Genomic DNA, 14,291 nt, shown 5'->3' on the forward strand with positions numbered 1-14,291 from the left:
CTATTTGAAAAAATTGCAACCCTTCGAAAAGGTCACAACCTTTCATAAAAATCACAACTTTTCATAAAAGTCACAACTCTTCATTAAAGTAGCAATTTTTCATAAAAGTCACAACTTTGCATAAATGTCACAATTTTTCATGAAGGGGGAAGGCTAATTTCGAAAATAAATAAATTAAAAGGTAATTCTGATTTGTGGTGGCGCCACATAGGCAGACCTAAGATTCTCTTTTATATATATATATGATATGATACACATAACATATATAAACGTTATTTTACAAACCAAAATCAACATACCCAGCAGTAGCGTAATCCTGAAAAGGTATATCCCACCACGCTTATTTTGCCAAAAAAAATTTCTATCCAACAAAAGATTTGATATCCAAATATAAATTGGATCCAACAGTAACAGATCCATCTCTCCATTTATGGGTTTGGCAATTTGGCAACGGCCACAAATATGTTAGGCATCAACTAGATTGAGGGATGCTTGTGAAGCTAAAAGCTTTATTGAACACATCTCATGGTTATCATATATGATACAAAATTACAACTTAATATGACTACACCATAAACTAAGGATCTACAAATGAAATTGGGAATTGAATTCCCCACACCCACTCTCTAGTCTCTGCCTTCCTCTTCCCGCTGAGCCCTTCCTCCACAATCTTTCTATATCTAAATAAAAATAATAATCCCTTGACGTGAATCTGCACAAGAAGCTTGTTTTCAGCTCGTACTTGTCAAACACATGAAGAAATTATCTATGCGCTGATTATTTTTTTTATTGCCACTTGGAGATGGATTCTTCCCACACGAGCTATTCAACAAGGACAAGTGCATGATTCAGTGACATAAGAATAATTACACTCTGCCTCTTCCTATACTTCAACCTGCAAAACCAAACGACAATTAAGTCTCTTCACATGTGAGTGAAAGAATTCAAAATTATCTGCTCTAGCAACATCAAATAGACACCTGAATATACACGGTGTTTACATATGAAATGTATCATTTGTCATCAGGATTCCAATTCTCTTCTGTCCCCATCCTCTCCGCAACTTGACATCCGCTGTTGCAACTGTAGCAGGTGAAAAACCATTGTTAGCAAGACACTTGGATGCTATTAATAAACCTCTCCAGTTCATCCCCTCAATTGTTTTAACTTCAGGCCTAGTTTTTTAAACCTCATCAAAGTAGAGAGATATTTCCACACAGTTGGTCTTCTATTATTAACTTTTCATTTTCTTCAATTCAATTAAATAGTACATAGGCCTTTGCATCAAAGAAACGAGTATGCACTCACCTGCCAGTATTTTAATTTTTCTGCAGTTAACTCATCCGTCAAATTAATCATCCTGCAAAGTAGAGAGAAGATCAGTTCTTTAATTAAGAATTCCACATAGAACTGTGAGAAAAATGCACCACAGTTGATTTGCGTCCACAAGTGGACTGACCTAGCCTGAAGCTCAGTTATTTTGACTAATAATAGCTTCTCCCTTTCAGAAACAGCTGCTTCAACCTGCAAAATGGAAGAGTCTTAATCAAAATGAATGGTTGCCATGTGATAAAGACAAGTTCCCAATAAGAGACAAATGTTTATATAGCTCCATGTAAACACTTGCAGTTTCTAAAGTCTTAAAGCTAGGCATATTTTCAAAGCAAAAACATGTACTTACAATTCCATTGTTCTCTGGGCGCTGTAGGGGAGATAACTTCCCATTTTGAGAAGCTGAGACAGAACAAGAAATTTCAATCTAAATAAATCTGAATCCATGTTACTATTGGAAAAACATATTTCTTTACATAAGGACATCAGACATTTCTTCCTCATACTTACAATCTCCTGCCTCAGATAGTTGCAAGCTACTCAATAGATTTACAATGAGATCCTGATAACAAATGCAGTAGAAATTAAGCATTAGAACAACCATAGAAATAGAAATGGACTAGTTAATCCTGAATTTAACATTTCTTTTCTTGTTTTTGTTCTGTATTTTTTCCTGTGTGTGTATTTGGGTGGGTGGGGGACACGGATCTTGCATCCCTACCATACACTGATGCCTTACCTGTTGAATTGACGTCTGTTGAAAGAGATTTTGTAAGTGAGGCATGAGAACTGAAGCAGGAACATTATTAAGGCCAAGTTCCTTGGGCGGTTGACTGGGTGGCTGAAAATTTATGAAAAATGCAGTATTACAACAAGTTCTTTGCTTTTTCTCTTGGTTAAGACAAAATAGCACCATTAGGGTGGAGCTCAAGTTTTAACATATTCATATCATTTAACTACAGCTGTAAAGTAAGGGACGATACACACACCATTTGTTTAGATTCGATCAGCCATTCTCCAACACTAGCAGACTTCCTAAGTGGTGATCCCTGTGAATCACAGAAATCTTGTGTCAAAGATGCAGCAGGAGTGAAATACTTGAGTTGTTTTGAGAAGGCAACACCACACCACTTACTTGAGAAGATCGTCGAGGAACTGTACATAATGGAATATCCTAACATACATATTTAAGTTAGCAAATAGTCATCTAAAAGAAAGAGAATGACAAAATATGATTTACCTTTACAAGATCTACATTTTCTGATGTTACAGAGAAACGGCCTTTTATTTGGACCAAGTTCGGCTTCGACTTGTCATCCAAAGAATCTTTGAATCCTGAACATATAAAAATTATCATTACTGCAAAGAGAAGTCTGCCTTAAATAGCATGCCACCGAGATTTTTTCTATAAACCATTGTCAGTCTTGCACACAATAGCAAAAAATGAACTTGTCTTGAAAGCATTAATACCCCCAGATGATTTAATCGGAGCTGATAAACTATTTCCTGAAGCTCGGTTTGGCAGCATTAAAGGCCCACTAAAGCTGGGTGCTCTTCGCACTGGATGAGCTTTATCTCCTGGTTGTTGGTTTTCAATCTCACTTCTGCAAGAGCAGCATAAGTTAGTTCACTGAAAGTTCTCATTTGATAACAGTTGTCCAAATAAACAGTCATATTTCGATATGCAAATGATCAAATAAAGCACAATGAACTACAGTCTACATTAGAATGCTATTGGATGATTTACACACTGATTTTAGCCTCTATAAAATGAATCCAACACACTAATTTTAGAGAAAATGCCTGTGAGAATTCCTTCTCCAATGGAAATCTGTTTTGTTTCAATGAAGAAACATTTTTTTTAAAAATCGGGGACCTGCCATATTGGTAGAGAGACCAAGTTTGAGCATTCAGTTCTGATCAATTTCCTTTCACCCTATTATGGTTGAAATCGATATGAAAAGAAAGGCTATTTGATTCCTGCATATTAATAAAGCTTCACAGTTAAAGTTTTGGTGCAATGCTTTTCTTTGATAATCTGTCTTTGGCGCAATGTAAGATACAGTACAATAAGAAAACAATGAGTCAAACAGAACCTTTCGGAGCTTCGAACTCTTTCTGATGCCGAGTGACTAAGTACAGCGCCAGCCATAAGTGGTCCACTCTGACTTTGACGAGCTTTTGTTGTTTGAGTTCTACTCTTTGCCAGTAAGGCATCCCTTTCTGAGGTTAGGGGTGGCAACTCTGTTTTTGATGCATTCTTCTTCAGTCCATTTTTCTCCCAAGGATCAGAATCTGGTGTACTACTCTCCAAATCTTTTCCCTTCTTGATCTCATATTCAGCTACTGGCACTTCACCAATACTTTCTTGCTCACTGGGAACAAGATGTATCAACGAAAACTAAAATTGAGATGATAATAATCCAAGGCATACCTTGACCAAAAATAAATTTTTAACTTATAGCTCACAGAATCTAGCCCATGCATAACCATTACCTAAACTATCATATTTTGGTGGTGATGACAAAACCATTATTAACATTCTCCCCTGGAGAGAGCAGTTCTCACAAAATATGCTGATGTTTTATATCTTCTGAAGAAGATAAAAAATTACATTGAGAATACCTGGTTTCCACTTGATTCCACAGGAAAAAATATACACTCCAGAAGAGTGAATATCATGGATAAAACAACTACTTTTTAAAACAGAAAAACACCTGAGGTTACTGATGCATAGTGGATAATGAATCACCCCTCTACCCTTCTACCCTTTAACGTAAATACGAACAACTAACTTAAATACATCAATATGGACTCTAAGAACAATATTTAACATGAAAGCACATACATCCTGCACCTCTATTTGTATGACATGCTTACTATTGTGGGATATTCAAAATGTTTGACACCATCCCATAATACAATAAGTCTTTCACAACTTCCTATGATAAAGATTCGTTTAAGTATCCAAATTTTGAACTTCAACATGATATTTTCAGTATCATGCTAATTTTCAATCACTACTTTAATATTTATTCCATCAATATAATATATATGTCAAATTAACATCTTAAACTCCGCATCCAAAAAGTACGACTTTTAAAAATGAAATGGTGGGAGTATAATAGTTGGCCCAAAATGGTTTAACTAGTTCTAACACCTAAAAGTTCAAGGAATTCAAGCTCACAAAAGGTCAAAATTCAAACAAGGAATCAATTCCCTCTTGCAAACTAAGTTACTAACAGCTACAATTTTGATATCTTTCTACAACAAATTCTATGTGGCTGGTCAAAATGAAAAAGGAATATACCTGGCAATAGAATCTTTTCTAGGGGTTGATTTTCCAGCATATTGTAGGGCAACAGATTTCTCCTGCAAATAGGAGAACAGTTCAAGGCTGATGTGAATAACTTGAAAATAGACTAAAGCACCACAGAAAAGACTGGCAAAGACCTTGTAGTTCATATAAGCTTTCCTGGTATCATCGTCTTCCTTAATTTCTTGTATTTCATCATCGTCCTGTACCTGCCTCAGAAATCAAGAGACTATTAAATTTAGGATGGCAAAATTCATGGAGCAAAAGTGAAAGAGCATCTTTATCAGACATAAAGAGACGCCTCTCATATACATACCAGTGAAGCCTGAAGCTTTAAATCCTCCAAATCAAAGTTCCAGGCGCTAACTCCCCGTTGGTACTCACTCTGTGAAGAACAACAAAATGTTAAAACAGATGGGAGATTTTGAAGAAGGCAACTCCTCACCTTGTTCACACTCACATGCCACAGATAAAGAATTATGAAAAGAGAAGGACTGGCGTAAGCAAAGTAAACACTTGCAAAAGGGAAAAAGATGATGGAAAATGCGTTTACTTGCTTTTAGATAAAAAACAGGGCTATAGGCACAATGTCAGAAGCAATCCTTTCAGCTAAGAACATCAAAACATTATCTGAGTACATCGTCACCCAAAACCAGAGATACATCATCAACATCCTATCCCCATGTCCAAAGGATTGAAAGTGGACAGGAATAGAAAGTACAACATTCTTTAAAAGTATATAAATAATCAACAGAATGAATTTGACAGTTATAAATAGCAATTATACACCTACCAATTTGATATCTCTGATTTTCATGGAATGCACAAAGTTCAAACGAGAAAAATGGAGATCCAAAGATCTGGAATTCATAATTGAGAGGCTGATTACATTTTCTCATCAACGATGGAAACCTAATTTAAGAGCAAAATGGCATTTTTGCGCACAGAAGAATAGCATTGCAGCTACTGGAACAAGTAAATGCACGCGAACTTAGATGGCATAACCATTCAGAACTAATGAACAATGTCATTGATAATACAATTTCCACAAACCTGTGATAATGCTTCCTGCTCGGAAGAAGGCATTCTCTTCAAAGCTAGTTGAGCAGCATCTTTAAGCTGCAATAATTTCATCAATCAGCAATAGACAATGCTAAGTAGGAAAACTAAGCAACCCTAAAACAACGATACTATGAAATACCTGTAGGGCTTTAACTCGATTCCAAAGTGGTGGCAGGTCAGCAAAGAGTTTTTTTACAGAGAGCTCTGGGGGCTTGGCATTTTTGAAAAAAGAATGCTTCAACAACTTCTCAGCGGTTGGCCTTTTAGTTTGATCTTTCACCAAACACATCGCAACCATTTCCTTGAATGACTGTTACGACAAGTAAAAACCATTTTTGTTCTCCGTACATGACACAAATAAAGATTGAAGCACATAGCAGATCAACACATACAAATATCTCCATGTACAAATGCAAATGAAACAGCTAACTTTTTTTTTTTTTTTGGGGGGGGGGGGTACAGTTTAATTAAACCAGAATTTAATACCTACTTATGAAAAAATGGAATTAATACCTTAGAGAATTTTTTGTCTCTGTCATAATCAAGTCCAGGAGGGGCATTCTGTATTGTCATCAGAAGTACCTGCGGCGAGAGAACAGAGGGTAACTTAAATAATGCATACTCAAGCACCAAGTTAAAGTATTGTTGTTGTCCCCTCTTGGAAATGAATAGATACCTTCATTGGAGGGTACTTTGAAAATGGTGCATGACCATGAGCCAACTCCAGGGCAGTTATTCCAAATGACCAAATGTCAGCCCTGTAGAAGGAAGAAAATTAGAGTCAATAGCATTGATAATCTAAATATTCTCAGAGACCCTGCATAAGTACACAAGCATTTCACTTAGACAAGAAGAAAATGTAGAGCTTTATGTCAAAATTCAGAATCTCATCTAAGATCGTGTTTGATAACTGTTTTAAGCACTTAAAATTACCAGATTAAGTCATTAAAAATTTAGACTTGTTTATACATAAACTAAAAATCATGTAATACTCCATGTGCCACTTAAATTGCTTTACCAACTTCAAGTAAACCAAAATTTAGTCATCACTGAAGTCTGAAAGACCACATATCCGAAAACAAGTTTCTAATCAACCATAGTTGCTTATTACATGAACTAAAATGCTTAGAATATGTTATATCATGAATGATAGAAGCTTCATCATTACAACCTGATTAAGTCCAAGAAGCTAGCATTATCTAGTGATAAATTAATATACTCAGTTTTAGTTTCAAAAAAATACTAAAGAGGATAATTCATATTTGAATTCAGTGACGGGATTAAAATGCATAAACTTAATACCTTTCAGCACTAAAAGTTCATTAAAGTAATTCAATGGTACAATTTCAAAAGGAATTCAGACTTCAGCTTTCTCAAATAGCTCTCAGTCAACCATTAAATGAAAATTTACATCATAACATATGAAACCATCAAGATCTTACACCGTGACAGAGAAAACTCACTTAAAATCATATCCAGTTCCAGGCTGCAGAACTTCTGGTGCCATCCTACAAAATAAAAGTAGTTGATGACTTGATGGACATGTAGAGCACGAAAAAACTTGCATAGAAACAATTATTGATGGAAAGTGACTGAAAGGATGCCTATATGCTCACCAGCACGGAGTTCCTACAAAGGTATTCCTAGACCGCTGTCTATCACCATTGTCAAACATGCATGCTGAAACACCAAAATCGCCCAGCTTTACTGCCCCATTAGTGTCCAGTAATATATTCCCAGCCTAGGATGAGAAAAGTGGTAGAGAAACCACAAATATCAGAATTTGAGGGTCAGAAACAAGGGAACATCAGTTTTAACAAACCTTAACATCTCGATGTATGTGCCCATGTCGATGGAGATATTCCAACGCCTTGAGAGTTTCCTTCAACATAGAACAAATAGCAGATTCTTCGAATCCATCTGGATATGCTATTTTCATGAGATGTAGACAAGAGCCCTCAGCCATGAAGGGCATCACCACCCAGAGGTAGTTCTCAACAACAAATGAACAGAATGACTTTATTACATTAGGATGGTCTATCAAACTCATAGTTTGAGCTTCCCTGCGTATGTCATCCTGTGGAGAAATAAAATTCTTTCAACTGCCTATAGCAAAATAGTAGCATGATCCTACCCAAATAAAAATGAAATTACAAAATACAGTCCTTATAATATAACACCTCAATTTGTAACTATTAAGAAGCCTTCCTTGACACTTCTACTCCTCAAAAAGGAGTTGACGCAGACCAAAAATCACATTGAGAATAATTTTCTCAAAAGACTTGAAACTTTCTCAGAATGCATGCAACCTTGCTGAAAACAGAACCCTATGGACGCAAAAGATACAAATGCTGCAATTAAGGTTTAATTGTTACTGTCTCACTTCCACGAGATAGTGGGATTTCACTGGGTATGTTGTTGTAAGAAAACCTCTAACTTATCTTTAAAATGAAATTAAAAAATTAGCCGGAATAGAGTTGAACGAACAAAGAGGATTCATATCATTGATGCCAACTAGTTTGGGATTCATTAATTGATATTTAAATTTGTTACTCTTAAATTCATGACGTTGTTACTGGAGGAGGATTGGGGCCCCCTGAAAACATTAAGGAATCAATAAGTGAAAATATAATATCCCAATTAGAGAATATATTAGGATCTTTTCCTTCTTTTGGATAGGAGTGTAGAGCAAGTTTAAAAGGCAATTAGTTTAGCAGGTTATTATGACATGAAATGAACATACAACAACAACAACAACAACAACATACCCAGTGAAATCCCACTAGGTGGGGTCTGGGGAGGGTAGAGTGTACGCAGACCTTACCACTACCTCGTGGAGGTAGAGAGGCTGTTTCCGGAAGACCCTCAGCTCAAGTACATCAAATCCAAGTAAAAGACAAGAAATAAATAAAACATAACATCCAATAAGAAAATAGTGTATAATCAACAAAGGAGACAATAACATCAAGAAAATAATGCGAGAAGTGAACGCAGTAAACACATTAGGCTATGGGAAACACAGACAAGAACTACAAGCGCAATGTTAAGACTACTACAAACGCTAACAACCCATACCCTCGCAAGGAAAGACAACACGCTAACCCAACTAACCTTCAACCTTAATACGCGACCTCCACTCCTTCCTATCTAGAGTCATGTCCTCGGTAATGTGAAGCTGAGCCAAGTCCTGTCTAATCACCTCTCCCCAATACTTCTTAGGCCTACCTCTACCCCTCCGCGTACCCTCTACAACCAGCCCCTCGCACCTCTTCACTGGGGCGTCTGCGCTCCGTCTCTTCACATACACCAACTAAATATATTGTTCCTTAATAACATGGAAATGAAATTATCTAGCGACATCCACAACCAATTCCCCCTATCAGAATTTTCAATCCAAAATTGTTGGTTGACGTTGCAATATGACAAGCTAGTCCTTAAATATTCTATGTAATAGATTTGAACTTGTTGATATGACTTATACTTTGTATATTCTATGTAATCGTAGTTTTTCAATTCTTTGGCCAATATAACTGTTCTTTATATATTAAGTTACTTTTTCTCGTCGAAGCCTTACTACACTAAAGCTCATGCTTTAAGCTTTAGTTAAAAGCTACAACACCAGCAAACACTTGGCAGTTTTCTATGTTTTTCGCCTTTGACAACACTGACCTGATAATTTTAGTGGGTGCTTACATTGAATGCATCGATCAACTTACGAAAATGAACTATTATCACAAGTAGAAAGAAGCACAAAAATGCTGGGTGGCATGAAAAGTCGAAAATAGACCAAGCACAAATGGTCATGGTTACTTTCAGGGATACTTCCTCTCAAATATTTTCCTCGGGCTGGTTATAGTAAGGGGTCTATTAATTGCTTACCAAATCTGTATTTACCTTATTAAGAAGGAAACAAAGATCAATTCATTACTGAAAATAATAACTTCAAACAGATGAATATCGTGGGGTTCTACTAGCGACAAGTCAAACAAGAACTTAATGAGAAATCCGCTAACAAAAAAAGAGAACTTCTTTGAATTTTGATAGCTACAAATCCCCTGATAAAATAGGATTAGTGATGACTGGAATAATGTGATTTTATGTTGAATACTATAATGCGATGGTATTTGTAGAGAGAATCCACGGGCTTCTCAGATAACGTCCATCAAAGATGAATTAAGAAACTGTTTTGGTTTTGTTGTCCATTTCATTGTCGTCCATTCTATCGCTAAATACAAGTCGCTCTTTCATTTTCTATCCTTTGTTATCTGATCCAACTAAAAATTACATTACTGTGTATTGTTTTTCTTTTCTTTTCTTTTGCCCTGCTAAATAGTTTTGTCGCATATTTGAAAATATCCCGAACAACAATAACAAAGAAAAACAAAATTAGGAAATGAACTGCCATAGACGTGGAGCAAATCGCATTTCAAAATAGCCAAAGATCTTATATGTTCTTTTTATGCCCTTGAAGAGAACTTCATATGCATACATCATCAGTGGAACACCTAGCAAACCAGAATCTTTGACATAAAAGCGCAATCCAAAAGGAGTTCAAGAAAAGAATTTAAAGCTTCCAAACCTGATTATTGTTACTGCCTTACTGGTAGGTAAAACCAGCTGTCACTTCAGACTTAACCCAGTTAATCGATAATACTTTGTTATCTGATTACACACAAATTAACTCTCATTCCATATATCTATTCGTGCATTAGCGTTTAGTGCCAATGAACTCCAACAACAACGACATACCCAGTGAAATCCGACTGAATGGAGTCGACTAAATGGAGTATGGGGAGGATAGAGTGTACGCAGACCTTACCACTACCTCTAGGAGGTAGAGAAGTTGTCTCGAAAGACCCTTGGCTTGACAATGAACACCAACAACAACGACATACCCAGTGAAATCCGACTAAGTGGGGTCTGGGGAGGGTAGACTTTACTTCTACCTCCTAGGGGTAGAGGGGCTGTTTTGGAAAGACCCTCTGCTTGCCAATGAACTCCAACAGTGTAAAATTAATAAAGGGTCAACAAAAATACAAAATCAGTGACTTTGTTCAATCAACATCACTTGGAGCCACCAGAAATGAGTCTTGTTATATTGGCTGCTGACAAACTACAAGGAGTAAAAACACGGACGTATGACAAGTCAAAGCAAACAAGGAAATCACAATTGAAGCCTCGTCCTTTCAACTCTATGATCTCTGTAGCCAATTTGCAATTCTAACCACCTATATCCATTAAGATAAACTAAAAATGCATCTATAATTCTATACTAGACATCACAAAGCAAAACATCAACTAATCCGCAAGTCAAAGTCAATTTTCCATCAGCAAACTCGAAGAGCACAAAGCAGAAGAAATATAGACAAACCAGATTGCTGTTACAGCGATCGAGATCCAAGCACTTGACTGCAATAACTTCATTGTAAGGAAGATAGATCGCTCTATAAACTGTTGCACTGGCTCCATAACCGATTTCTTCGAGAAGCTTGTAATCATTTGGATTGGCCGAATAGTTTCTGGGACCGCCGCCGCCCATCGCCGCTCCGACCGAATAAGCAAAATCGCGTGTTAGAAAACTGAACTATAAGTCGCCGATTGTGGAAATGGCTATTGAAGTTGAGGGAAAGGCATCGGAGAAAGTATTGGCAGTTGAATGTAGCTCACAAATGAACTATTCTATGACAAATTATTATCGATAATATTTTACAGATTTTATTACTACCTATTTTGTTTTTTATTTTTCTCTAAATTCTAGGCGATAAATAATTTACTGAAAGTGATTTTACTTTTATTTTATCATTAGGGGGATCTGTTGACTGCCATGAGAAGGGATATAGAAAGAAAAAAAAAAAACAGAAATAATATGTATGAAGGAAGGAGATGCCTCATGCCAGCCAGCATATGGATACGAGTAATTCGGGTCTGGGTTCCGGATCATAACTTGGGTGGTGTAGAGACGCTGACGTGGATACATGCATCTCTGTGATGACACGTAGGTCCTTGCCACGTGCAGCGATTAATCGCGTTTCAATTTATTTACATGTTTTAGCAATAGAAAAAGAAAATGAGAATTCAAATTACTTGTGCAATAGTTAATTAGTCCTTGTTCACTGCCTAGATTAATTTATAATTGTAATAATCTAGCTTGTCTAGTCTAAGATTAACAGAAGATTGATTTGTTCTGCAATAAACGAATTTAGTAGATCTTTTTTTTTTTGAAAGTTTAGACTAATTATATATATGTATAAATTTACTTGTTTGAATTTGGAAAAAGTAAATTCTTATAAATATTATAATTAATACACATAAGCATGAATAGTGATATTTAAATGTCTAAAGAATTTTTAAAGTCAAAACATTTTTCATGAATTTAAAGGCCTTAGACCGTGAAACGGAAGCGTGACAATTACCAAAATTGAATTACATCATCTCCCCACCCCAACTGAAGCCATTACTTCTGAGCTTCCTCACGCCATAAAAGTGCTAATCGTGACTTTTCGCCAAATTGTATTGTAATTTAACACAAGCAAAATGTGTGTTTTCATCTCTTTATATTAAAAAATGTAATATGGTGGAACAATTGAGTGATTGACAATTGGTAAATTTGTAATCTTTCAAAAGCAAAGTTATAAAAACAGGATGAAATAAACAATTCAAGAATAATTTATTTTTGGATTAAACGAGCCGCACAGTGAGATTAGTGTAGAAAATTGCCGGAAAATTGTGTTCATTAGCAATATGAGGATTTGTACAAAACTTGCTGCTACATCCAATTTGTTAGAAATTACTAGCAGGAAACTAAACTAAACTATATGTTTTATAATTATATGAATCTCCTTCTTCTTAAGCTCTTTGAAGAAGCTCTAGAGACCAAATAGCCCACCCCTACCCCAAGGCACATCATCCATATCCCTACATCTACTGCCCACCCAACTCCCTCCGCCGTGTCGCTGCCGTCCGAATCGTCTTCTTCACCTTCACACTCCGAGCAGCAACAAGTAGACTCATCATTTTCAACTTCCCTTTGTTCAGGAATCTCCTCCAGCTTCTGAAAACAGCTCCTCCGCCGTGTTCTCCTCTTCCTCACCGTCATCTCCACCTTCTCAGTAATCACCTCCGCGGCGGTGCGTCCTTCCACTGCCACACACACCTCTGCTCCTTTCACTTTTAAATCGTCGTTTTCCAAAGCGCACTTGCAATCGATTCTCCAGTTCTCTAGATCTTTCATGAAAATACCTTTTATGAGCTTTACATCAGCCATGAATATTTCGAATTTTACTCCTTCACTCGCTTTAACTCTGTCTCTGCTTCCGTAAATAACACCTTTTGTTGTTACTTTCTCAGCTGATACGACCCGGTGGAGCGTAACGAAACCGGGGGAATTAGATCGGATTTTGGATTCGTTAATCTCTAATGGACTTTCACTAATTCGAGGGAGATAATGCAGAGTTAGAGAATCGGGTGAGACGGTTTCAGTCGGTGATGAAAATGATAAATGGAGATAAAAGCCTTTGATTTTCAGGCGATCTTTCTCGTTTGGTTGAAATCCTTTACACATTTTTGCGTAATTTTGCTTTGTTGATTGGAATGAATTAAGAAGGGGTTTTATGAAGGGCTAAGGAATGAGGCGACGTTTGTTTTGGAATGAATCTTGGGGCTGGAGTCTGGAGAGCACACGGTTTTGACAATTTCATATGCTCAGCAGACAGAATAGGTTAGGGACGTGGAAGGTGCAGTTTGACGAAACGACAATTTTTACCGAATTAAATAGTACTTCATTTGTTATGTAAATTAAGACCTATTGTAAGTATGAAAATAATAAAAATGTGATTTTTTTTAAAAAGGATTTTGATCTATTCTCTCTTAAACGACACCATATAATAAAGGTAACAACCTACTTAATGAGTGGATTTGAAAAGGATAGAGTGTATGTAAATTTTATCATTATCTCGTGAAGGAAGATAGGTTTTCAAAAGACTCTTAGCTGAAGTACATTAAATCTAAGATATCATTTTTAACCACCGTATAAGCAAGGGAAAGAGTCAAATACATGAACTATTCAAAATTAGTTAAATTTATTCATTTTGCTTAAAAATATCTTTATCGATACATTTTTTTGGCTCAAAATACTTTGTAACTAGTAAATAATTCAAAAATACCTTTCTTGTCAATTTTTTTTATATTCAAAACTCAGAAAAATGGGTCAAATTTGCCTTCATTCGAAGTTGGTAATCTAGGCCAGCCTTGCCTATCGATAATTCATATATCGAGAAGGTTGCATGTAGAACATGCTTACTTATATACACAATATCTCTTCACTAATTTTAAGAAGGGGCATCACATAAGCGTTGTCGAGATTTATCTAAAGTCAGTTGAACTCTAGCCCAAGGCTAATACGGGAGTGACTTTGATATCATTTTAACGGTTCAGTCCGTTAGTAATATTGTTTGCTTTGGGTCTAGGTCCACATGAGTTTAAAACGCGTCACTAATTATTAAGACTTGCTTACTTATATATTCAACGTATCTCCTGTATTTCATTGGGGTGTCATATTTATAGGGTAATGTAATTTGAAACT

The 14,291-nt window shown here is 36.2% G+C and overlaps 2 protein-coding genes across 3 annotated transcripts; both read right to left on the bottom strand.

Annotated features, from left to right (window-relative positions):
• Positions 1-495: 495 nt before the first annotated feature.
• On the bottom strand, positions 496-11,534 carry LOC125841280 (uncharacterized). Of its 2 annotated transcripts, XM_049520379.1 has the most exons (23): positions 11,082-11,533; positions 7,533-7,787; positions 7,327-7,451; positions 7,174-7,218; positions 6,387-6,468; positions 6,224-6,292; positions 5,850-6,020; positions 5,702-5,767; positions 4,965-5,033; positions 4,786-4,857; positions 4,643-4,704; positions 3,429-3,707; positions 2,803-2,936; positions 2,573-2,667; positions 2,468-2,506; positions 2,322-2,381; positions 2,072-2,173; positions 1,843-1,894; positions 1,682-1,734; positions 1,460-1,524; positions 1,309-1,360; positions 981-1,083; positions 496-895 (listed from the first exon to the last, which is right to left on the bottom strand). In XM_049520379.1, exons 1-22 carry the CDS (start codon positions 11,247-11,249, stop codon positions 1,024-1,026), a joined length of 2,175 nt encoding a protein of 724 aa, XP_049376336.1. In that variant the 5' UTR covers positions 11,250-11,533; the 3' UTR covers positions 496-895; positions 981-1,023. The 2 variants fall into 2 exon arrangements, with proteins under 2 accessions (XP_049376336.1, XP_049376337.1); XM_049520380.1 differs by lacking the exon at positions 2,468-2,506 and having other exon boundaries at positions 11,082-11,534.
• A 931-nt stretch (positions 11,535-12,465) lies between these two features.
• Positions 12,466-13,441, bottom strand: LOC125841748 (uncharacterized). Its single transcript, XM_049520921.1, has one exon. It carries the CDS (start codon positions 13,269-13,271, stop codon positions 12,537-12,539), a length of 735 nt encoding a protein of 244 aa, XP_049376878.1. The 5' UTR covers positions 13,272-13,441; the 3' UTR covers positions 12,466-12,536.
• Positions 13,442-14,291: the final 850 nt, after the last annotated feature.

Source organism: Solanum stenotomum, chromosome 10 (assembly GCF_019186545.1).
Source record: "Solanum stenotomum isolate F172 chromosome 10, ASM1918654v1, whole genome shotgun sequence".
NCBI classification, from domain to species: Eukaryota; Viridiplantae; Streptophyta; class Magnoliopsida; order Solanales; family Solanaceae; genus Solanum; species Solanum stenotomum.

Bases quoted from the DNA above. Each gene is read 5' to 3' on its own strand.
- LOC125841280 (XM_049520379.1), bottom strand. From the start codon at position 11,249: ATGGGCGGCGGCGGTCCCAGAAACTATTCGGCCAATCCAAATGATTAC. The intron at 7,452-7,532 runs GTTTGTTAAAAC...TTCTCATCCTAG, and splicing joins ACATACATCGAGATGTTAAG to GCTGGGAATATATTACTGGA. The intron at 2,668-2,802 runs GTATTAATGCTT...TTATATGTTCAG, and splicing joins TCCGATTAAATCATCTGGGG to GATTCAAAGATTCTTTGGAT.
- LOC125841748 (XM_049520921.1), bottom strand. From the start codon at position 13,271: ATGTGTAAAGGATTTCAACCAAACGAGAAAGATCGCCTGAAAATCAAA.